The sequence below is a fragment of the Sphaeramia orbicularis genome, chromosome 17 (genome assembly GCF_902148855.1).
Source record: "Sphaeramia orbicularis chromosome 17, fSphaOr1.1, whole genome shotgun sequence".
NCBI classification, from domain to species: domain Eukaryota; kingdom Metazoa; phylum Chordata; class Actinopteri; order Kurtiformes; family Apogonidae; genus Sphaeramia; species Sphaeramia orbicularis.
Genome location: NC_043973.1, coordinates 56,677,636 through 56,702,471, shown reverse-complemented (window position 1 = coordinate 56,702,471; position 24,836 = coordinate 56,677,636). Strand labels below are relative to the sequence as shown.

Sequence of the window (24,836 nt, the reverse complement as noted above, 5' to 3'; positions counted from 1 at the left end):
TAGTCTCTCTGTTGTGTCCTAGGTCTTCCCCAAGGCCTCCTCCCAGCAGGACATGCCCAGAACACCTCCCCCAGGGAGGCGTCCAGGAGGCACCTCAGCAGGCCCCTCTGGATGTGGAGGTTCAGCGGCTCTACTCCGAGCTCCTCCCTGGTGACTGAGCCCCTCCCCCTATCCCTAAGGGTGATTTTGACTCATTCATTGTTGTCTTCATTTTGTGATTAATTTTTATTTTTGTTATTTTTTTGTTTTTTTTTTTGGTTATTTTGTTGATTATTTTGCTCATTTTTGTATATTTGATTTTTTTTTCTTGTTAATTATTGCTTCATGTTGACTGTTTTTTTAAATTAGTGACTCATTTAGACATTTTCCATAAAACATCAGTAAATTAATGCGATAAATCTCCTGTTGTCTGAACTAAAGGGTTAAGGTCAAAGGTCACACTAAATGACCACTGTGTTTTGTAGCAGCTGTTTTTTCCGTTAAGCTGTAGTTTTTCCTACTGTCATTCTTTGCATCTATCAGATTGGATCTAAATACAGAGACTGACAAACCTCTTAAAAGTTTTTTTTTTTAAAGTGAAGACACAAGAGTGTGTCAGTTTTGTAAAATGGGGACAGTGTTGTCAAGTTGGGACATTTTGGACATTTTTTCTAAGCAATTAATGCAAACTCTTGAACTTTAATTCGGCTCGTGTCATGACAAAACAACAGGTAGTTACAGTACATATACAACACTCATAACACAATATGAAACAGGATCGTACACATTTAACATCAATGCTTAATTCTCTCACAGTAACAAAATATGTACATTCTTCTCAGCATCTTTAATTATTGTCTCCGGCAAAGTAAACAAACTATGGTTGAGCAGCTTTAGAAATATCTGTGGTGTTCCCAGTGGAAAATGCACCGTCAGTATGTGGTGGGTTTAGACCAGTGGTTCTTAACCTTGTTGGCGGTACTGAACCCCACCAGTTTCATATGCACATTCACTGAACCCTTCTTTATTAAAAAATACAATATGATTTTTTTCAAATTCAAGACAGGTATATGTTTTACTGGTGCACAAAATGAACCATGCATTAACATCACTGTGTTCAAAGAACAAAACCAATACAGTGCATGAACTTACAACAAATTCCATACCTTTTCACAAAGACTCGACCTTTTTTAATACAACCACACTGAAATGGTTTTAATTTTTAACCTTATGTATTCCAATAATGAACTTATTGTATTCATGCTATTTATCATTTTTAACATTTTAACACACACCCATCACCTAATTTCCATCAGGCTACAATAATAATGAATATTTACTGCAAATCAGTGACTTCTGCTGTTGTGTATATGTATGTGTAGGCCGTCAGGTCAACCCGGTTTTCGTTTCATCTCGCTCTGAACTTTCCGAACCACGCAATTTTGACATAAAAAAAAGATAATTGCATGTAGTGTATCAAAAAAAAAAGTTCTCATTATACTCCTTCAGTATTTTTGTGATCGTTGTTTTATTAGGGCACTAGCTCAGCTTTAGCGTAATACGGTTTCTCCATCCACGACGGTGCGTCGGTCGTCACATGATTGTAACTGACCAGTGCGGTGACCGAAAAATGGAAACAAACGCTACACATGGCTGCCTCCGTGGTTAACAGGAAGTAGCAAAAGTCATAACGATGTGGAAAATACTCAAATAATTCATCGTCAGACGAGTGGAAGAGATTCTAAACACTTCCGGATGTGTTGTAGTGCTATAAGCAACAACAATACACCGTGTATATTGGATGTCAATCAGAGAAAGAGTCTCCGAAGCCGTTTGTTTACATACACGGACCTAGCCCGACACACACACCTGACTAATGAGTCGAGTGTGTGTCTTGACCTCCAGAGAACCCCTGAGACTGACTCACTGAACCCCTAGGGTTCGATCGAACCCAGGTTAAGAACCACTGGTTTAGACGGTCTGGGTTTAAGGGTCCACAATCGGCACCACATGGATCTGTTCACAAAGCTCCTCCCCCTGATGGGTCATTGGCGTCTGAGCCTCCCAATCAGATCTCTGCAAAGAAAAGGTACACAAACGTTAAACAGTTCAAGACTCAGAATTAAACCGAACTATAACAGCCGACCTCAGGATCGGAGTAACCGCTGTATCGACCAGGTTTCATGACTCAGCCATAATTTCCAGTACATTTGGAAGGTGTCAGCAGGTCCTGTATGTTCATATGATAACAACTGTCATTTTTATCAACCTTAGTTCAAGGTCAGTGTAAATACAACACTAGTAGTGCATTCCTAATTATAATTACTATTAAACTAAATGTATTAATACACTCACAATGTCGTTAGAAACCATTCCTAATTAGGCCAAAACTGCAGAAAAGCTGATCTTGTGTGATGAATTGCACACACATGTATTTCATATTCTTGGAATGTTCATTTTATATGTTCAATGTGTGAATATGTCGTACTGAGGAATACATCAAATATGTAAACACAAAACCAAAGAAAATGCAGTAAATACATAGGGCTGTGTATTAGCAATAGTCTGGTGATACGATACAAATCACAATACTAGGATCACGATACAATATATCACGATATATCATGATGCTGTTAAAAATGCAATTTTTTGTTTGTTTCTTTTTTTTTCAAAGATTATTTCCTGGAAGAATTGAATTACACCAGAAATATGTACAAACACTAAACACATTTTTATTTGATCAGAACAGGATCTAATGCTATATCACAAAATTTTTCTATTTCTTGTAGTTTCCAAAGGAACTAACATCTGCCTCTCAGATGATTTTTAGAATCCTTCAAGTAACCATTATTTAATGAAACAGTGTTAAATAATAAATAAGATATAAACAATAAAGAAAACCAAAAAACAAAAATGAACCTCCACAATATCTGCATTTGAATAAATACCTAAAAATATCGATACAGTACTTGTTAATATTGATACAGTATTGTGAAATGAAATATCGCAATATATTGCAGAATCAATATTTTCTAACAGCCCTGTAAATACATGTACAACCGTAAAACTCTCAAACTGAATTAAATGTGTTGTAAAGGTTAAAGTCACTCTTTAGTTTGACCTCTGACTCCATGACAAGAAACAGCACAATTACAAATTAAACCTTGTTATTTTGTTCATTTTTGTTCACTTTGTTGTTTACATCAGAAAGAACTTTATTGATCCCTTTAGCAGAAACAGGAAAATAAGAATTGGGCCTTTTTACTCATTTTGTAGATTTTCTTTTTTAAAATTTGTTGTTTTGTTCTTTTTGTAGATTATTTTGTTTGCTGATTATTTGTTTTGTGAGTTATAAGATTATTTTTTTTGTTAATTTTGTTGATTACAGTGTGATTATTTTGTTTTTTCATATTGTTGATTTATATCAGATTTGTTGATTAGTTTGTCCATTTGATTAATCATTTTGATAAGTTTTACTAATTTTGATTATTGTGGGGTTTTTGTGTTAATTTTGTTGATTGTTAATTTTTGTGCAGTTTTTTGGTTTTGTTCATTTCGTTGATTACTTTAGTTATTTTTACTAATTTTGTTGATTACTATGTTAATTTTGTTGAGTTTTTTCCCGTTTTTCCTTCCCTCCTGTTGAGCTTTTTTCCTTCACTTTTGTTTCATGTTGATTTTTTTTATATATATCAGTTAGTGGCTCATTTGCTCATTTTTGTGTGAAACATCAGTGAATTTGTGCCATAAATCTCCTATTTTCTGAACCAAAGGGTTGAAAACATGTTAAAGTTAAAGAGAGGTCACAGTAAATATGACTGCTGTGGTTTATAGAAGCTGTTTTTTTCCATTGAACTGTAGTTTTCCTTCCTCCCTTGTTCATCCTTCACATCTATCAGATTGGATCTAATGCATATGTGGACATTAGAACTTTACTAAACCAATAAACAGAATGTTGCACCAGGACTTTTACTCAGGATTGGATAAAAAGTCGACCAAAACATTTTTCAACTAATGAAATAAGTTGTGAAACCAGCTGTGTTGTTCAACCACTTCTGAATGATATAATTCGGAAAGTCCAAATCAGCAGTATATTTAAGGATCTTGTAACCCAGTAAACGTGTTTGAATCCAAGTAACTTGGTTTCCAGATGTGACTGTCGATGTTTACTGACCAGCGAAAGGGGAAGGGGTTCTTTGTGGAAAAGTTTCAGGAAGGTTCCTGGAGGACAGTGAATGATGGACCAGAACACCGCGAACAGGAAGCCGGCCGTGCAGATGACCGTGAACGCCACAGTGGTCGGCTTCTTCCACAAACCTTCTGCACCTGCACAGAATCACATCCACTGTGAGTATTAACACAGCAGCTGCACTGAACAGCCCACAGTACATGTCTGAACCTTCATGTCATCTAGATGTGTGTGATGGACACTGAAAGGTGCACGTTTTCGTTATGGACATTATTGACTGTTATTGGGACTGACCTGGTGTCTGAGCACAGTTATGGAAAGAGGACACATGTTTTAGAGTGGCAATATTTAGGTAAAGTGAGGACATGAAGGAGGGACACTGCTGTAAAAGAGGGACACTGTTGTAAAGTATGGATAGTGTTAATCGAGGACACTTTTGTATAGTTTGGACATATTTAAATACAGGCTTGTTGTTGGACTGGATGTGTTGGAACACTGGGGACATGTTTGAACATGGTAATGTAGAGGACGGTGACCTGAACCTGGAATGGACTGGCAGTAGGCATCACTGCTGCTGCTCTGGAGGTCTGAGTCCACAACAGTCTGAGCTCTGATGCAGTACACCACTCCTTCCTCCAGGGCGGTGACACTCAACTCTGTCTGCTCTGCAGGAATTATGTAAACGTCAGCCTGGAAGAGACAAACAGGACGTAAACTAATGTAACACAAACTAAAATAACATTCATTCATTCAGTCAAATAGAAGAGTAAGAAGAGAGGATGAAGATGTGAAGTCCAACCCGCTGCTCGTGGCCTTTCCTCCACACCGTCACCCTGATGGAGGCCATGAGGGGGGGGCTGCTGAAGGACACCTGAAGAGTACCGCCCACCACTGCCACCGCCATCTCTGGAGCTGTGAGGACGGCTGCGGACGCCACATTCATACGGTTAATATAACATTCATACGGCTAATACTGTCACTCAAGAAATCAGACTGATGTAGTCTGATTACATACACATGTGATCAGACTGATGTAGTCTGATTACATACACATGTGATCAGACTGATGTAGTTGGTCTGGTCTGGGTGTGTGTTCTTATGTCCGGTCTTACTGTGTCTCCGGTTGAAGGTCCGGTCCAGTTGGGTCCAGGTGGACAGGTCCTGTCCGCACTGAGCCTGGACCCGGACGTTGTAGTCGGAATCGGACCCCAGGTCAAAGGTCAGGTCGCAGCGCGTGTCGGGAATCTGCCGACACTCCGGAGCGTCCACCCAGTGGCCGTTCAGGATCTGCAGCTCAAACTCCCTGGAGGAAGTGGGCGGAGCCATGAGAGCAGGAAGTCCTTCAGGTGCGTGTGTGTGCTGACCTCTAGTGGTCAAACTGCAGGTCTGACTTTATTCCCTTCATATTCACGTTCATGCTCAGATCACATTCATGGTCCAACACTGCTGACTTTTTTTTCTCTGTTTTTGTTGCTTTTTTCTCTATTTTATGGCTTTTTTGTTCATTTTCTTGAGTATTTTGTTCATTTTGTTGCTTTCATGTTTAATTTTCTGTTTGTTTTATTTTTTTTTTTTCTCTATTGGTTTGGTTCATTTTGGTGATTATTTTGTTGAGTATTTTGTTCATTTTGTCACTTTCATGTTTACTTTTGTTTATTTTATTTATTTTTTCACTATTTTTATGGCTTTTTTGTTTATTTTGTGGAATATTGTTTTCATTTTTTTGTCTTTTCAATTTTAACTGTTTATTTTAAACATTTTTTCTCTATTTAACTGCTTTTTCATGTTGTTCATTATTTTTTTCATTTTATTTGATTTTGCTTTTATATTTTGTTTTCTGTTTATTTAGTTCATTTTGTTGAGTATTCTGTTCATTTTCAGTTCAGGTCAGTGTGTGTACTGACCTCTAGTGGTCAAACTGCAGGTTGTAGATTACTCATTCACATTAATGTTGGTAACACTCAGGTTTATGTTGGACACTGTTCATCTTTTATTTTATTATCTCCATTTTGTTGTTTTTTTTTGTTATTTTTGGCTATTATTTTGGTGATTTTGTTGCTTATGTATTTCATTTTTTTTATTTTTTGAATCATTTTTCTCCTTTTTTGCTGCATTTTTGTTCATGTTGATTGTTTTGTTCATTTAGTTACTTTTGTAGTGTATTTTCTGTTAAGTTTGTTACTTTTTACTCCATTCTGTTTTTTTGTTCATTTTTTATTATTTTGTTCATTTAGTTACTTTTATAGTGTATTTTCTGTTAAGTTTGTTACTTCTTACTCCATTCTGTTGCTTTTTTGTTCATTTTGTTGATTGTTTTGTTCATTTAGTTACGTTTATAGTGTATTTTCCTTTAAGTTTTTAATTTTTACTCCATTCTGTTGCTTTTATATTTCATTTTTTGATTATTTGAATCATTTTTCTCCTTTTTTGCTGTGTTTTTGTTCATTTTGTTGATTGTTTTGTTAATTTAGTTACGTTTATAGTGTATTTTCTATTAAGTTTGTTAATTTTTACTCCATTCTGTTGTTTTTTTGTTCATTTTGTTGATTGTTTTGTTAGTTTAGTTACTTTTATAGCGTATTTTCTATTAAGTTTGTTAATTTTTACTCCATTCTGTTGCTTTTATATTTCATTTTTTGATTATTTGAATCATTTTTCTCCCTTTTTTGCTGTGTTTTTGTTCATTTTGTTGATTGTTTTGTTCAGTTTGTCACGTTTATACTGTATTTTCTCTTAAGTTTGTTAATTTTTACTCCGTTCTGTTGTTTTTTTGTTAATTTTTTGATTGTTTTGCTCTTTTTTTTTTGTTCATTTTGTTGCTTTTATTTCATATTCATATTTCCATTGTGTGGGTTTAGTTTTTATTTTTCATACCCTGGCTCATGTTATACAGGTTTCAGGTGGAGGCCATGATAATCACCATGGCGATGCGTCATCAATGAGCAGATTAGTTTCATGTCTGGGTTATAAATTAACGACATTAAGTCGGTTTATTTAAAGTGACGTTTTCACTAAGAATAAGTAGGAATATTTGGGTCTGTTTGGCTGCATATTTGTTGTTTCTTGCAAATTTTATTGATTATTTACTTCATTTTAGTGCATTTTCTTTCAATTCTTTTTATTTTCTATTAATTTTGTTCATTTTTTGTCCATTTAATTGCCTTTTTGCTCATTTTTTTGTTCATATCTGTTCATTTTATTGATAATTTTATTTAATTTTTTCATAATTTTGTGTCCTTTACTATTATTTCATGTTTATTTTGGTTTTATTTTTATCATTGTATTAATTTTTGGTTCATTTTGTTGCTATTCTATGTAATTTTCTATTAATCTATTTCATTTTGTTGATTATTCTGCTCATTTTTGGTTCTGGTCAGTGTGTGTACTGACCTCTAGTGGTCAAACTGCAGGTTGGACATTTATTTCTCATCTTCACATTAACTCTTGACACGGTTGATCTTTTTATTTATCTTTAGTTTTTTCTACAAACCATTTTTTTCTTCATTTTGCTGATTATTTTGTTAATATTTGTTTTCATTTTGTTGCTTTGGTTTTTAATTTTCTATATATTTTACACTTTTTTTTCTATTTTATTGCTTTTTTCTTGTTTTGATGCTTTTTTATTTGCTTTTCTAATAATTTTGTTCCTTTTTTTTGTCCATTTCATTGCCTTTTTGCTCATTTGTTTGCTTATTTTATTCATTTTTCTTTCATTTTGTTGCTATTTCTATTTGCTTTTCTAATTTTGCTAATTTTTTTGGCCATTTAATATCTTTTTTCATCATTTTGTTGTTTATTTTATTTATTTATTTATTATTTATTATTAGTTCCTCTTTGAATCTTGTTAAATTGTCTCTTCTTTTCAGTGCTTTTTCATGGTTGATGGTGTGTCTGCTGTTAAATGAAGCTGCTGTTCCTCTTTCTTCTGTGTCTGTGGGTTTGTTTGAACCAGGTGAGACGCCTCCGACATCATCCAACCTCAGGAATGTTTGTCATTAATGACGACTCACCGGTTCATCCACATGTTTTCCACATGAAAGCCACTCATCAGTCCGACAGAAGCAGACACGCCCACAGTGACAGGTGTGGAAGCCATGTGCTTTGGACTTCAGGTAGGTCACATGGTCAGTGTTCTGTCAGATGGAGTGGAGTGGCTTTAACCCTTACACACCTACAACTATTGGACACATGACGTCCAAGGCCACGGTCCTCTACAACTGACCTGGAATCAGTCATTTATCAGCACTTAGCATTATTTGATCCTCTGGATTTACATGCACTTCAGAAATAATTCAAAAACCATGTTTACGTGTAGAATCAGACTTCCTGTCCCTGAGCCTGTTTACCTTCACACCAATACTACGATCTTTTCTGTTCTGTGGAGTTTTCAGATTATTATTGATTATGTGAACAGTATAATCTGATCGGTTTTATCAGATAACAGCAGTAATCTGATTACAATGAATCAGATTCAAACACATTGTTTTACCCCAAAACTTTGATGTCTTCCTGCATGTATACCCGACTCACTCCTGGTACCTGACTCACCCCCTGAACACGACTCACTCCTGAAACCCGACTCACCCCTGGTACCCAACTCACCCCCTGAAACCAAACTCAACCATGGTACCTGACTCACCCCTGATACCTAACTCACCCCCCGTACCCGACTTACCCCTGGTACCCGACTAACCCAGGTACTTGACTCACCCCAGGTACCTGACTCACTCTTGGCCTGATACCTGACTCACCCCAGGTGCCTGACTCACCCCTGTTACCCAACTCACCCCAGGTGCCTGACTCACCCCTGGTACCCGACTCACCCCTGATACCCGTCTAACCCCTGGTGCCCAACTCACCCCTGATACCCGTCTAATCCCCGGTACCCGACTCACCCCTGGTACTGGACCGAGTACAGGACTGTAGTGTTGCAGGCGGCCTGCAGGGGGCGCCACGTCAGAGTGTGTCTCATGTTGATGGACTTCATGGAGACTCTGAGAGGAGGAGGAAGACGAAGAAGACCTACATCTGGAAACACAAGCACCGGGTTGAAACCATGTGTCAAAGAGCACAGACTCCTGATCCTGATCCTGGTCATAAATGAATCCAGTTCCACTCTGAACATGGACGCACTGAAGCCCATGTTTCACTCATTATTCTGCTCAGTTTAGGTCCTTTTAGTTACACTTTTGTTACTTATTTTGATTATTTAATTCAATTTTTTCCATTCGTTTGTTCCATTATTCTTTCTTTTTTTTTTTTTTGTTAAGTTGGTGTTGTATTTTCTTCATTTTAATCATTTTTGCTTTTTTGTAATTTTATTGATGATTTTGTAGAGCTTATTTTGTTCAGTTTAGTCTTTTTTTTTTTTAGCATTTTGTGGATTATTTTTCCCATTTTATGTAAATTCTTGATTACTTTGTTGATTTTTTTCCCATTATTTTGCTAATTTTTCGTAATTTTGTCGAACATTTTGTTAATTTTGTACATTTTGTTTATTTGAATTATTTTTGCTTCTTCCCGCTCAATTCAGTGATTAGTTTGTTCATTTTTCTGCTCATTTTTTTCATGGTTGTTTTGTCAATTATTTTTATTTTTTTTTTTTTTACAAATTTTGTTGATTATTTTACCCATTTTTCTACAATTTGTGGATTTTTTGTTGTTGATTTCATCTATAACATCAGGTTGTTTGTGTTTATGTAAAGCTGCATCATGGAGCTGCTTTTATAAGATAAAATATACATGATTAACCTGTAGATGTTGAGTTCAACAAAGTCATGAGAAACAGACTCAATTGCTCAATTACATTCATTTTGTAAATTTTATTTTGCTTATTTTCATACATTTTTTTTAATAATCTTTTTATTAGGACCCATTTTCAAACACATCCTCTCAGCACAGGTACAAGCATATGTCCAGTTTTTCAGTTTTCCAACCCCCCCCCCCCCAAAAAACAAACAAACAAACAAACAAAAACTTAAACTAAAAAAGGGAGAAACATAGTACCCCCCCCCCCATCCAAACTGGTCCACATTCACTTAATTATGAGTGTTATAGCTATTCTATTGGCTTATTTTCATACATTTTTTTTCCCTCATTTTGCTCATTTTATATACTGAAGTTACATAGAATATTGAATATACTCAAAGTACAAATACTTAAATTTTCTTGCAGGTTTTGTTCATTTTCATACATTTTCTTGATTTTTTTTTTTTTGTTCAATTTCATTCATTTTGTAATTTTTTTTGGCTCATTTTCATAAATTTTTTCATTATTTTGCTCACTTTATTGACTTGACTTATATAGAGTACTGAATATACTCAAAGTACAAACATTTTTTTGCAGGTTTTGTTCATTTTCATACGTTTTCTTGTTTTGTTTTTTGCTCAGTTGTTTTCTGATTATTATTTTGCTCAGTTTTGGGCATTTTCTTAATTTGTTCATTTTCGTACATTTTCATGTTCATTTTGTTGACTGAAGTTGCAGAAAACACTGAATATCCTCCAGTAAAGTACGAGTACTTTAAAGGTTTTACCTATTTTCATAGATTTTCTCGATTACTTCACTCATTTTCGTTCATTTGGTATGATTCTGATTCTGATTCTGGTTCTGGTGCATGTGGACTCACGGTTTGGGACCTCCATCAGGACCACCACTACCATCAGGGTCTGGAGCTGGGCTGGAGGCGTCATGTCCTCAACCAGGTTTCAGGTCCGGTCCAGGTTTAGGTCCAGCATGTCCACGTGTGCAGACCTGGTCCAGATTAGTGGTTTTGGTCCAGACCGGTCCAGGATCAGAGTTGATCTGCCGTGTGCTGTGCGTAGAGTGAACGCGGTGAATCTGGATGCAGGTGCTGCAGAACCTGTCCAACCTGTCAGCGACTCCCCGAGGGCGTCACGTACTCACAAGAACAAAACTTACTGAGACAGGAACGGACTGAGACATCAGAACCTCAGAACCATTAGAACCCTAAGAATCACAGAACCCTCAGAAACAGAACCACAGAGCCATTAGAACCATAAGAACCTCAGAACCACAAAACCATAAGAACCATAAGAACCTCAAAACCATCAGAAACAGAACCACAGAACCCTCAGAAACAGAACGTCAGAATCATAAGAACCCGCAGAACCATAAGAACCACTGAACCATAAGAACCTCAGAACCATCAGAAACAGAACCTCAGATCCATCAGAAACAGAACCACAGAACCTCAGAATCATAAGAACCTCAGAACCACAGCAGACATTAGGACAATCACTGTATTCACTGTTTTGCTCAGTTTTATTCAGTTTATTCGATTTTTTAAACTCATTTTGTTCCATTTCATTATTTATTCTTTTTGTTCCATTATTAATTTTTTGCGAAATTTGTTAATTATTGTATTTATTTTAATTAGCTTTAATTTATTTGTTGTTATTCATTATTCTGCTCATTTTGTTCATTACTTTTTCATTTTTGACAATTTATTTGACTGTTTATTTTATTCATTATCTGTCATTAATTGTTCATTTTTAATTGATAATTTTAACGATTCTTTTAATTATATTTAGAAATTTTTTTTGAGTGAATTCGTTTCTTCATTTCAGTCTCTTGTTGAATATTTTGAGTTTTACTGATTTGCTAATTTTTCTTCATTTTATTGTTTAATTAAATTTTTTCCCTCATTTTTTTCTTTTTTTTTTCTTATTTTATTTCCTGACATTTTTTACTGATTTTATTCATTTTGTTCATTCCTGTGTGTTTTGTTAAACGTTTTGATAATTATGCTGATCATATTTGTTGGGTTTTTTTTTTTTAATTTTCTGTATTTTTTGTTATATTTGTGGGGAGTTTTACTGAATACCCTCTTCATGTTTCTGCTGATATGCCAGTTTGTCACCCCCTAGTGGACAGAACAGGTTACTTGGCCTTTTCTGTGCAGTTTTTCTCTTCTTTAACCCTTTAAGAGTTTGATTTTCTTATGTTTGGACTAAAAAGGCAGATAGACATTTGATCTAAGCTGCTTTTATTTACTCTGAACTTAAAGAATGTCAGTGTTTTACCAACATTTTATGAACAAACATGCTTTAATAATAATGAAAACCCAAACACATTTAACAGAAAGTGTCTGATTTAATCATCCAAAAACTGCAGATAGAGACCGGTTTCTGGATTAAATGTGAATCTGGTTTCAGGGCCTCCTCATAGTTGACTTGATGCATCTGTGTATTTTTCAGTTTTCCTCTCAGGTGAAAAAACTGTGACAAACATTAGACTTTGGACTCGAACGGTGATCAAACATTAACTGTCATCGACCATAAAGTAATAAAACGTCCAGTCCGTCCAGTTTCACACAGATCCACAGTGAAATCAGATAAAAACATTACCTTTAATATCCACAAACCTCTGTATTTGTATCCTCAGACGGGTTTGACCTCATTTAACGTCACAAACAAAGACAGACAATTAATCCCATCACATCAACCTGATTCATCAGAAAAGGGGCGGGTCTGGACGTCCTTATTTGGGTGTAGAATTGTCCATTGTGTGTGGACTTCCTCTTTCCATCGACTCGGAGCTGATTCACTGATGTGGAAGCTGAACTTCACTGCTTCTGCTTCTGCTTCAGCTTCAGCTCTGACCAAAACCACCAGAAACATACACCTTTAGATGAACCAGGAAAAAGAAACAACCTGAAGAAAATGTCCAGATGTGGCAGAAACAATCTCACCTGTATGCGTTTCATATTCACTGGAGTTCATTCTTTATGTTTAAGTGTTTTTTTTACTGGTTTATTTTTGTTAAAACGACCCACAATCATTCTTTTTTTGTTTTGTTTTCTTGGTTATTTTGTCAGTTTTTTGTTAATTTTATTAATTATAGGGCAAAGTCAAGGGAAGGTTAACATTTGGTCCAATAATCTAGCCTACACCAAACTTATATTTTTAGGTAGGTTATATTTTCAGGAAAATGTATTTTGAAATGAGAAAAATGTGAGTATTTTAGTGAGTGTGAATGTTTGTCCAGTGACCCAGTTTAGTGCCGTCATTATGGGTTCATTTTATAAACTCTATAAATAAACTACATTTATTCAAATACACTGATATTTGATATTTGACTATTATATTATTTATGTCATATTCTAAACACAGTGTTTCAAATTAATAAATGCATGTATTTTGTAAATTGTACATATTTCTGGTGTAATTCAATTCTTCCAGGAAATTATCAGAAAAAAAAACAATACAAAATTGCCTTTTTAACAGTATCATGATATATCATATTGTGATCCTAGTATTGTGATTTGTATCGTATCGGCAGATTCTTGCCGATACACAGCTCTAGTGACAGGCAAGACAAGTTTATTTGTACTGCACTGTTCATACACCAGGTAACTCAAGTGCTTTACAAAGGCATGAAAAATCCCAGAAGAAGAAAAAAAAAAAAGACATTGAAATTACATTAAAATAAAAAAAAAAGACATTAAAATCATCAGAGATAAAACGTGATTTTAAAATGTATTCACAGAATAAAAAAAGACAATTATATTAAAATCTTACATTAAAATTAGAATAGAATAAAGCAAGACATTAGAAAAAGAAACTCAAAAAAAAAAAATCTCCACAAATCGGACAATGATCAGAGTTAGTGTGGATGTAACTTCGTATTTTCAGAGGCTTCATCGTGGTTTGGACCAGCGCCTAGTGGCCACTGCTGGTATTACACTGAAGCCTTTGGAGCCTCAGATGAACTGACCGGCTCTGGGCTTTTTCGCTCCTTCAGGTCAGACGTGGATTTTCCCTCCTCGGCGTCTGTGTTTGAGGTGTGGCCAATCATCGCTGTCGTCGTCCAGGGAGTGGGCAGAGCCACAGGGAGCAGCTGGAAGGTTTATGGCCCCTCCTGGTGTAAAGTCCAGTGTCAGAGCCCACGGCATCAGATCATCAGGAGCCGGTACAGAGCGCTGAACCTCCACCCGACACCACCTCCTTCTCCGCTTCGTCTCTGTTCTGTGTTTTCGTCTCTCGGATTCGTCGCCACCATGTCGACGGCGGTGGAAGCGACCGGGTTCATCATGTGCGTCATCAGCTGGCTGATCACCGGCGCGGCGCTGGCCAACGACTACTGGAAGATCTCCACGGTGTCGGGCAGCGTCATCATCTCCCAGAGGCAGTTTGAGAACCTGTGGCACGCCTGCGCCGAGAACAGCGCCGGCATCGCCGAGTGTCGGGACTTTGAGTCACTGCTCGGCCTCCCATGTAAGTCCTCCACCCGAAACACACTACATCCTCCTCCGCCTGAAACACACTACATCCTCCTCCACCCGAAACACGCTACATCCTCCATTGCCCGAAACACGATACATCCTCCTCCACCTGAAACACACTACATCCTCCTCCACCTGAAACACACTACATCCTCCTCCACCTGAAACACACTACATCCTCCTCCGCCCGAAACACGCTACATCCTCCTCCACCCGAAACACGCTACATCCTCCTCCACCTGAAACACACTACATCCTCCTCCGCCCGAAACACGCTACATCCTCCATTGCCCGAAAAACGCTAGATCCTCCTCCGCCCGAAACACGCTATATCCTCCTCCACCTGAAACACGCTACATCCTCCATCGCCCGAAAAACGCTAGATCCTCCTCCGCCCGAAACACGCTATATCCTCCTCCACCTGAAACACGCTACATCCTCCATCGCCCGAAAAAACGCTAGATCCTCCTCCGCCCGAAACACGTTATATCCTCCTCCACCTGAAACACGCTACATCCTCCTCCGCCCGAAACATGCTACATCCTCCTCCGCCCGAAACATGCTACATCCTCCATCACCCGAAACACGCTACATCCTCCTCCGCCCGAAACACGCTACATCCTCCTCTGCCTGAAACAAGCTATATCCTCCATCGCCCAAAACACAGTACATCCTCCTCCGCCCGAAACACGCTACATCCTCCTCCACCTGAAACACACTACATCCTCCTCCACCTGAAACACACTACATCCTCCTCCACCTGAAACACACTACATCCTCCTCCGCCCGAAACACGCTACATCCTCCTCCACCCGAAACACGCTACATCCTCCTCCACCTGAAACACACTACATCCTCCTCCGCCCGAAACACGCTACATCCTCCATTGCCCGAAAAACGCTAGATCCTCCTCCGCCCGAAACACGCTATATCCTCCTCCACCTGAAACACGCTACATCCTCCATCGCCCGAAAAACGCTAGATCCTCCTCCGCCCGAAACACGCTATATCCTCCTCCACCTGAAACACGCTACATCCTCCATCGCCCGAAAAACGCTAGATCCTCCTCCGCCCGAAACACGTTATATCCTCCTCCACCTGAAACACGCTACATCCTCCTCCGCCCGAAACATGCTACATCCTCCTCCGCCCGAAACATGCTACATCCTCCATCACCCGAAACACGCTACATCCTCCTCCGCCCGAAACACGCTACATCCTCCTCTGCCTGAAACAAGCTATATCCTCCATCGCCCAAAACACAGTACATCCTCCTCCGCCCGAAACACGCTACATCCTCCTCCGCCCGAAACATGCTACATCCTCCATCACCCGAAACACGCTACATCCTCCTCCGCCCGAAACACGCTACATCCTCCTCTGCCTGAAACACGCTATATCCTCCATCGCCCGAAACACAGTACATCCTCCTCCGCCCGAAACACGCTACATCCTCCTCCACCTATATCCTCCTCCATTTGAAACACGCTACATCCTCCTCCACCCCAAAAAAACTACATCCTCCTCCACCCGAAACACACTAGGTCCTCCACTGCCCGAAAAATGCTACATCCTCCTCCGCCCCAAAATGATTAGATCCTCCTCCGCCCAGTTCAATTTTAAGAACTGAACGGGGCAAAGGGGGATCTAGATCTTCATTTTATTAATTATTTAATACATTTTTTTAAAATATATTTTTTTATCATTTTTGTTTATTTTTTTCCTCTTTTATGTCCATTTTGTTTCTTACTTTGATCATTTTACACCTTCTGCGTATTTGTTCATTTTGTTGATTTTTGCCTATTTCTTGTTGATTATTGTTTTTATTTCTGTCCACTTTGTTGCTTTTATGATGTCACTGATTGATTATCATCAGTTATTTTTGTCACTTTTGCTTATTTTATTACTTATTGTGTTCAATTTGTTGCTTATTTTACTAATTTTGTTGACTTTTGTCCATTTTTTGATTAATTCAACATGTTTATTCATAATTGTTTTGTTTCTATCTGTTTTGTTGCTTAGTCTGATTATTTTGTTGATTGTTTTTCCCACTTTTATTCATTTTCTTGATAATTATAGATGATTTTAGGGGTTGTTCACAGTTTTCTCTCACTTTGTCAGTTCAGTCCTAATAGTTTCATTCATCAGTCTTAGTTTTTAAATTTTCTGTTTAATTTTGTTACTTTTTTTGAATCCTGAAGTTTTATGTTTTGTTTGATTTTGAGGCATTGGTCATTATTCATTAAAGATCTGCTTTTGTTTCACTTGATTTTTTTTAATCTCAGTTGTATTCTGAGAGTTTTTCAGGTTTTACCGCCGTAAATCCTCCTCCGTCTGGGTTTTACTGTTTCTGGTTTTATCATGCAGCCGCCATTTTAATGGTTAACGTGATGATAAAATGGAGGCGTTGGTATTTTACCGTCGTCCTGACGATCATTCAACCTGTTCAGCCTCATCTGTTTCAGCGTCCACATGGAAAAAATATCTGTATCTGTGATTCTTAAAGGAGTAAAACTGTAAAGAAGGACATTCATCACATGACTGTTTTAGTTTGAAGTTCAGTTGGAGTTCATTTTACAACCTCAGAAGTTAGGGTTGGATTTGACTGATTTTTATCCTGTTTTTGGGTCATTTTCATCAGATTATTTTGCTCTTGTTTTTGTCTTGTTTTCATCAGGTTTTTGCTGTTGGTTTTGTCTGATTTTTCTCTTGTTTTTATCTCATTTTCATCATATTTTTTTGCTCTTATTTTTTCTTGTTTTTGTGTCGTTTTCGTCAGTTTTTTCTCTCGTTTTTGTCTTGTTTTTACGTGATTTTTGCTGTTTTTCTCTGTTTGTCCCTTGTTTTTATCTGTTTTTCTCATTTTTGTCTTGTTTTCATCAGATTTTTTTGCTCTTATTTTTTTGTTTTCCTCTCATTTTTGCTCATTTTTGAGTCATTTTTTTCTGGTTTTTTCTCTCTTGTTTTTGAGTCGTTTTATGTGTTTTTTTCTCGTTTTTGAGTCATTTTCATCTGTTTCTTTCTCCTGTTTTTGTGTCATTTTCGTCTGTTTTTTTCTCGTTTTTGAGTCATTTTTTTCTGTTTTTTTCTTTTGTATCATTTTCATCTGTTTTTTTCTCTTGTTTTTGTGTCATTTTCATCTGTTTTTTTCTCTTTTTTGTTGTTTTTGTTTTTTCTCTTGTTTTGTGTCGTTTTCATTTGGGGGTTTTTTCTCATTTTTGAGTCTTTTTTTTCTTGTTTTTGAGTCATTTTTGTCTGTTTTTTTTCTTGTTTTTGTGTTTTCGTCTGTTTTTTTTCTTTCATTTTTGAGTAATTTTCATCAGTTTTTTTCTCTTTTTTGTGTTGTTTTCATCTGTTTTTTTCTTTCATTTTTGAGTCATTTTCATCAGTTTTATCTCTTGTTTTTGAGTCACTTTCATCTGTTTCTTTCTCTTGTTTTTGTATCGTTTTTGTCTGTTTTTTTCTTTTGTTTTTGAGTCATTTTCATCTGTTTCTTGTTTTTATGTCATTTTTGTGTTTTTTTTTCTCGTTTTGAGTCGTTTTCGTCTGTTTTTTTCTTGTTTTTGTGGGTTTTTTTTCTTGTTTTTTTCATTTTTGTGGGGGGGTTTCTTGTTTTTGTCGTTTTTGTGGGTTTTTTTCTTGTTTTTAAGTCATTTTCATATGTTTTTTTCTTGTTTTTGAGTCGTTTTTATCTGTTTTTTGTCTCATTTTTGAGTCATTTTTGTTTTTTTCTCTTGTTTTTGTGTCATTTTCATCAGTTTTTTTTCTCTTGTTTTTGTGTTGTTTTTGTCTTTTTTTCTTTCATTTTTGAGTCATTTTATCAGTTTTTTCCCTCTTGTTTTTGTCAGTTTTTTTCTTGTTTTTGAGTGATGTTTGTCTGTTTCTTTTTTTTATGTTGTTTTTGTGTGTTTTTTTCTCTTGTTTTTGAGTTATTTTCATCTGTTTTTTTTTTTTTTTCTTGTTTTTGTGTCATTTCCCTCGGCCACTGGCCTTTAAATACATTTTGTTTCCCTGAAAAGCCGGACCTTCTTAAACTCCGTATTAAAACGTTGAAATGTTGTTAGATTTGCGCTCGTCTGCTTTAACCTGAGCGCTGAAACGGTGTCGGCTGAAGCTGTGAAACTCTTTATCTTGTGTGAAACCCTCATAAACAGGTGCAGTCAGTTTTTATGGCGCTTCCAGCTCATCAGGTCAATAAATGACTCCGATGCGTCACTTTCAGTTCAGTTTGTTCCTCTTCGTTTGCTTCTCCACGTCTGGGCCTTTTCATTCTCCGTCTTTAACATTCAGACAGTTTTCCAGACGTAAAACCGTTAAAAAAGAAACAAAACAGTGGAAACAGACAGAAACCAAGTGGATGAAACAGTGAAATGAGCAGAGGGACGGAGACGAGTGAAGGTTGATTTCATCTGAAAACCACCGGGTTAATGTTTGACGGAGACGACACATCGTAAACCTGATGAGAAAACGAAAATTAACCCTTAATGATCCCAACATCCACCTTTAACCTCAACTTTAATTGATCCATTAATCTGATCAATACGTGTCAATAATTGGTCTTTTCATCTGTTCATTTTGAATTTTTTTGGTCTACTTTGGCACTTTTTTTTTTCATCTCGTGGTTTATTTTGTTCCTGTTACTTAATATTTTTTCCATTTTTTTATTCTTCTTGTCTGTTTTATTGATGACGTTGGCTGTTTTTATTTATTTTTATTTGCTATTTAATTAGTTTTCCTTCATTTTTGTTGATTATTTTCTCCATGTTATGTTATTAATTTATTTACGTGTAAATGTTCTTATTCGTATTTGTAAATTTTCGTTCATGTAATTTATTGTTTTATTTGTTTTGATAATTTTGGATCAGATACATATAACCCTTTTGGACTGTTTTCTGGTCCGTGTTTTCTGACCCATTTTCCAGTCCATGTTTTCTGACCCGTGTTTTCTGTTCCATGTTTTCTGATTCTTGTTTTCTGTTCCGTGTTTTCTGACCCATGTTTTCTGACTTGTGTTTTCTGACCTGTGTTCTCCTGTCTCCAGCTCACGTCCAGGCATGTCGGGCGCTCATGATCATCTCGCTGCTGCTCGGTCTTGGATGTATGGTCGTTTCTCTGCTCGGTCTCAAATGCATCAGGATCGGATCGGCCACCGACCAATCCAAGGCCAAGATCGCCGTCACCGGGGGAATCCTGAGCATGCTGGCTGGTCAGTGGGAGGAGGGGGTGGAGCCTGTGACCCGGTCTAACCTGGTCTGACCCGGTCTGTCCGCCGTCTGCTCATGGTTTGCCGTTTGCGTTTGCAGGTCTGTGCTGTCTGATCGCCGTTTCCTGGTATGCCTACAGAGTGGTCCAGGACTTCCACGACCCGTTCTACGGCGGCATCAAGTGAGTCCGAAACCAGAACCAGAACCCACACTGAGACAGACACAGTGGTCCTACATTAGAATGAAATGAGTGGAATTTACTGGAACAAAACATGTGACGTAAAGTCAATGAAGCCATTAATGAAATAAAAATTCATTTAAATGTATTTATTCTGGAATCACAAACTACATGTTTTTAACCAAATATTCCTACTTTTTGGTCTATTTTTGTCATTTTTTGTCTGATTTTACCTCATTTGGTCTAAGTTTTGGTTAATTTTTGTCTGGTTTTTGTGCCATTTCATCTTGTTTCAGTCTCAGTTTTGTCCCTTTTTTTTCATCTTTATATTTATTTCTACAGTTTTTATTTAATATTTTTGCCTTTAATTTTTCTTGTTTTATTTTTCTCATTTTCTTCTCTAGTTTTTGTTTTATTTTATGGTTTGTCCAACCTTAGGTTAATTTGCTGTCTATGTTTTTGGTCTAATTATTGTCTTTTCATTACCTCCGCCAAGGAGGTTATGTTTTTGCCAGGGTTTGTTTGTCTGTCCGTTAGTGTGCAACATAACTCAAAAAGTTATGGACAGATTTGGATGAAATTTTCAGGGTTTGTTGGAAATGGGATAAGGAAGAAATGATTAAATTTTGGTGGTGATCAGGGGTGGGGGGGCCCACAGGGGGGGGCCACTGATCAGCCTTGGCGGAGGTCTGCGCTCTCCGAGTGCTTCTAGTTAGTTTTTTTTTTCCCGTTTGGTCTCATTTTTCTGTTTTTTTCTGTTTTTCTTTTCTTTTAGTCTCATTTTTCTTATTTTTTGTAGTTTTTTCTTTTAGTCTAATTTTTTTTAATATTTTTTTTTTCAGTTTTTTTAATTTTCATCTTATCTTTCTTATTTTTCAGTTTTTTTTTTTCTTTTAGTCTCATTTTTCTTATTTTTCTGATTTTTTTTCTTTTAGTCTCATTTTTCTTATTTTTCAGTTTTTTTTCTTTTAGTCTCATTTTTCTTGCTTTTCTGTTTTTTTTTCCTTTTCATGTCATTTTTCTTTTTCTTCTATTTTTGTGTATTTATCATCGTTAATGAAAGTTAACAGATATGACTGAATCCTTCTCATGTTGTCGGTTTCTGTCGTTTATTTTATGTCTTGTGTTTGCAGGTTTGAGCTGGGGGCAGGGCTTTACATGGGATGGGGCGGAGCCTGTTTGGCCGTGCTGGGCGGAGCTCTGCTCTGCTCTGCCTGTAAGAGAGCAGGAAGTAAAAAAGGGTGAGTTTGGAAAAGAACGACTAAATAAACCAGATCAGAAACAGTTCATTGGTTCATTTGTCAGTTTCAGTTTAAAATAATGTTTTAAGTTGATTCAAGTCCTGATGGAAAAGACTGGACGACAATATTTTCATGTTAAAAGTATTTTAAACTTATATTCTTAACACAGATTTTATGCATTAGTTTTATGGTTTTTGGTCCAAATCATTTAGGACTACATTTCCCATCAGCCTGCTGTGTTATTTAATCATTGACCCATGTCATTTTTTGTCTTATTTTAGCTCAATTTTCTGTTCAGTTTTTTGTCTATTTTGTGTCTCATTTTTTGCCTGTTATGATGTTTGTCCCAGTTTTTTTCCCTCATTTTTGTCTTATTTTTATCCTGTTTTAGTTCTGTTTTTTTTTTCTTTTTCTTTTTTTTTTGTCAAATTTTGTGTTGCATTTTTGTCTCTGTTTTATCTTGTTTTTGTCAAATTTTTTTTGTCTTTTTTGTCTTTTTTCCTCAAATTTTTTGTGTAATTTTTGTCCTGTTTGTCCCAGTTTTTATGTCTCATTTTTATCTTTTTTTTCTCATTTTTTTCCTCTTTGTCCCATCTTTTCTCTTTTTTGTCTCATTTTTTGTCTTGTTTTGTCTCTTTTTTGTTTTTTCCCCCTCTAATTTTTTTGTTTAATTTTTGTCCTGTTTGTCCCAGTTTTTTGTCTCATTTTTATCTAGCTTTTGTCTCATTTTTTTGTCTTTTTTTCCTGTTTGTCCCATCTTTTCTCATTTTTGTCTCATTTTTAGCTTGTTTTTGTCTCCTTTTTTTGTCTTGTTTTGTGCTTTTTTTCCTCAAATTTTTTTGTTTCATTTTTTTCCTGTTTGCCCCAGTTTTTTGTCTCATTTTTGTCTTGTTTTTATCATGTTTGTCCCAGTTTTTGTCTGTTTTGTGTCATTTTTATTGTGTTTTCATCTCCTGCATCATCTTGTTTTTGTCTAATTTTTTCGTCTTGTTTTTTGTCTAATTTTTTTCATTTTTAACTGCGTCGGTGGATAAAACATTCTAAATAACCACCTTGTTGAACAGATCCTTGGTCATTGTGGGCGGGACTTAAACCAGAACCAGCCCCGTGTTCAGATCCTTCAGGTTCTGTTGATCAGGTCTGAGTGGATGCACCTGTGTTACCATGGCAGCAGGGGATGATGGGCGGGGCTGTAAGGAGTCTTCCCGACCCCTGTTGGTGGATTTGGTCTCAGATCCGGGTCACCTCCTGGATTTGGGTCCGGTCTAAACCAGACTCTGACTCTTTATTTCTTCTGGTTTCTGTTTTGCAGTGGTTACCAAGGTAACCAACCCAAGAAGATTTACACGGCGACGGCCAAGTCGGATCCAGATTCGGGTCTGGGCCGGGCCTACGTCTGAACCCAGACCAGCTGTACATTCACCTTTTCATCCAAATCAGTCAAATCATCGTTTTAAAACTTTAATCCATAATAATTAAAAGACGATAATTGATCCTGTTTGTTTTTATGGGAATAAACTTTGTATTATATAAGAAACTGTCCACGTGTCTGCATTTGTCTCATTTTTGTCTTTTTTGTCTTAAAGATCTCTTTTTTAATCTCAGTTTGTTCATTCAATGTAGTTTTATTGATTTATTTTGTGGAGTGTTTTTTATTTTTTACAGATGTGTTGGTCATTTTCTTCATTGTCTTCATGTTCATTTTTGTTCATTTTGATTATTTTATTGATTTTCTTCATTATTTTTTTCATTTTTGTTCACTTTAAAAATATTTTGTCACATTTTCCCCTCCTTTTTTCCTTTATATTATCTATTTTTTAAAAATTATTATTCTTAGTTTGTCTTTTTTATTTATGCTGCTGATTATTTTTTTGATTTTCTTCATTATTTTGCTCATTTTTGTTCGCTTTAAAAATATTTTGTCACATTTTTCCCCCCATTTTTTTCTTTATATCATCTATTTTCTTTTTTATTTTTGTTAATTTGTCTTTTTTATTTATGCCATCGATTATTTTATTAATTTTCTTCATTATTTTGTTCATTTTTGTTCACTTTTAAAATATCTTATTACATTTTTCCCTTTTTTTTCCTTTATATTATCTATTCTTTTTTTTATTACCGTTATTTTGTCTTTTTTATTTATGCTGTTGATTATTTTATTGATTGATTTATTGATCTTTGTATCGATTGAGCCCATTCTCATCCTAAATTCAGTTTATATTCAACATAAATGTGACATAAACATCCTTTGATCATATTGACGTTGACGGTTGAATCTGTGAACAGATCAGCCTCGTGGTCGTGGTGGGCGGAGTCAGCTGGCGTCCATTCTTCACGTGCTGCCGTCAGTTGTAATCTGTGTCATAATGATGATTAAAGCTGCAGGACGTTAATCCACCTGCTGACGAGCAGAACCGAGGATTAACCAGCATCAACCTTCAGCAACGCCACAACCGCCTCCACCTGCAGACCACGCCCACTGCCTTGAACAAGTCCAATAGGTCCAACAGGTCCAGTGGGTCCAAAAAGTCCAGTGGGTCCAACAGGTCCAGTGGGTCCAACAGGTCCAGTGTGCCCAACAGGTCCACTGGGTCCAACTGGTCCACTTCCAACCTCCAGTGTGCCCAACAGGTCCAATGGGTCCAACAGGGCCAATGTGTCCAACAATTCCAATGTGTCCAACAATTCCAATGGGTCCAACAGGTCCAATGTGCCCAAGAGGTCCAATGGGTCCAATGGGTCCAACAGGTCCATTTCCAACCTCCAGTGTGCCCAACAGGTCCAATGGGTCCAACAAGTCCAATGGGTCCAACAGGTCCAATGGTTCCAACAAGTCCAATGGGTCCAACAGGGCCAATGTGTCCAACAATTCCAATGTGTCCAACAATTCCAATGTGTCCAACAATTCCAATGGGTCCAACAGGTCCATTTCCAACCTCCAGTGTGCCCAACAGGTCCAATGGGTCCAACAAGTCCAATGGGTCCAACAGGTCCAATGGTTCCAACAAGTCCAATGGGTCCAACAGGTCCATTTCCAACCTCCAGTGTGCCCAACAATTCCAATGTGTCCAACAATTCCAATGTGTCCAACAATTCCAATGTGTCCAACAATTCCAATGGTTCCAACAAGTCCAATGGGTCCAACAGGTCCATTTCCAACCTCCAGTGTGCCCAACAGGTCCAATGCGTCCAACAATTCTAATGGGTCCAACAGCTCCAGCAGGTCCACTGTGTACAACAGGTTCAAATGGTTCCAACAGGTCCAGTGGGTTCAACGGGTCCAACAGGTCCACCTCCAAACAAAAATGTTCCATAAAATACACAAACATAAAAAAAAAACAAACAAAAAAAAAAAACAAAAAAAAAAAACAAAACCACTGATCAAATGAACAACTTCTTGGTCAATTCATGTCTTCGTTTCCTTTTGATTCATTATTTTGTTACTTTTTCTTCATTTTATTGATAAACTTGTTACTGTTTGTTCATATTATTGATTAATTTGTCACATTTTCTGCATTTTATTGACTACTTTGTTAAAACTTGTTCATTTTCTTGATTAACTTTCTGTTCTTTTGATTTATTTTTGTAATTTCATTGATTATTTTCTTATTTTTACCTATTGATCAAGTATTTTTTTCATTTCACTCTCACATCGTTTACAGGGAAACTGTTGAAAATAAGAGTTTGGACTGAGTTCAAGCCCCGCCCTCGTTCACAGAAGTGTGTTTTAGCGTTTTCTTCGCTGTGACCTGCCAGTGAGGGGGTTAAATGAGTCCATATTCACTGATTAAACTGCTCC

General features: G+C 36.7%; 2 protein-coding genes across 3 annotated transcripts; one reads left to right on the top strand and one right to left on the bottom strand.

Moving 5' to 3' along the window:
- Positions 1–1,838: 1,838 nt before the first annotated feature.
- LOC115437522 (interleukin-20 receptor subunit beta-like) lies at positions 1,839–10,988 on the bottom strand. Of its 2 annotated transcripts, none has more exons than XM_030160749.1 (7): positions 10,797–10,988; positions 9,064–9,196; positions 5,281–5,471; positions 4,968–5,092; positions 4,705–4,858; positions 4,154–4,305; positions 1,839–2,055 (listed from the first exon to the last, which is right to left on the bottom strand). In XM_030160749.1, exons 1-7 carry the CDS (start codon positions 10,858–10,860, stop codon positions 1,966–1,968), a joined length of 909 nt encoding a protein of 302 aa, XP_030016609.1. In that variant the 5' UTR covers positions 10,861–10,988; the 3' UTR covers positions 1,839–1,965. The 2 variants fall into 2 exon arrangements, with proteins under 2 accessions (XP_030016609.1, XP_030016610.1); XM_030160750.1 differs by having other exon boundaries at positions 4,711–4,858.
- On the top strand, positions 5,396–22,531 carry LOC115437526 (claudin-15-like). The gene is made up of 7 exons (XM_030160753.1): positions 5,396–5,514; positions 8,121–8,280; positions 13,934–14,406; positions 19,456–19,620; positions 19,718–19,799; positions 20,930–21,037; positions 22,350–22,531. Exons 3-7 carry the CDS (start codon positions 14,190–14,192, stop codon positions 22,435–22,437), a joined length of 660 nt encoding a protein of 219 aa, XP_030016613.1. The 5' UTR covers positions 5,396–5,514; positions 8,121–8,280; positions 13,934–14,189; the 3' UTR covers positions 22,438–22,531.
- The last annotated feature ends 2,305 nt before the right edge of the window (positions 22,532–24,836 follow it).

Excerpts from the sequence above, each read along its gene's own strand:
- LOC115437522 (XM_030160749.1), bottom strand. The coding sequence starts at position 10,860 with ATGACGCCTCCAGCCCAGCTCCAGACCCTGATGGTAGTGGTGGTCCTG. Across the intron at positions 5,472-9,063 it reads TACTCGGTCCAGTACCAGGG|GGAGTTTGAGCTGCAGATCC; the intron begins GTGAGTCGGGTA and ends CACTTCCTCCAG. Across the intron at positions 5,093-5,280 it reads GACCTTCAACCGGAGACACA|CCGTCCTCACAGCTCCAGAG; the intron begins GTAAGACCGGAC and ends TGGCGTCCGCAG.
- LOC115437526 (XM_030160753.1), top strand. The coding sequence starts at position 14,190 with ATGTCGACGGCGGTGGAAGCGACCGGGTTCATCATGTGCGTCATCAGC. Across the intron at positions 14,407-19,455 it reads GTCACTGCTCGGCCTCCCAT|CTCACGTCCAGGCATGTCGG; the intron begins GTAAGTCCTCCA and ends TCCTGTCTCCAG. Across the intron at positions 19,621-19,717 it reads AATCCTGAGCATGCTGGCTG|GTCTGTGCTGTCTGATCGCC; the intron begins GTCAGTGGGAGG and ends TTGCGTTTGCAG.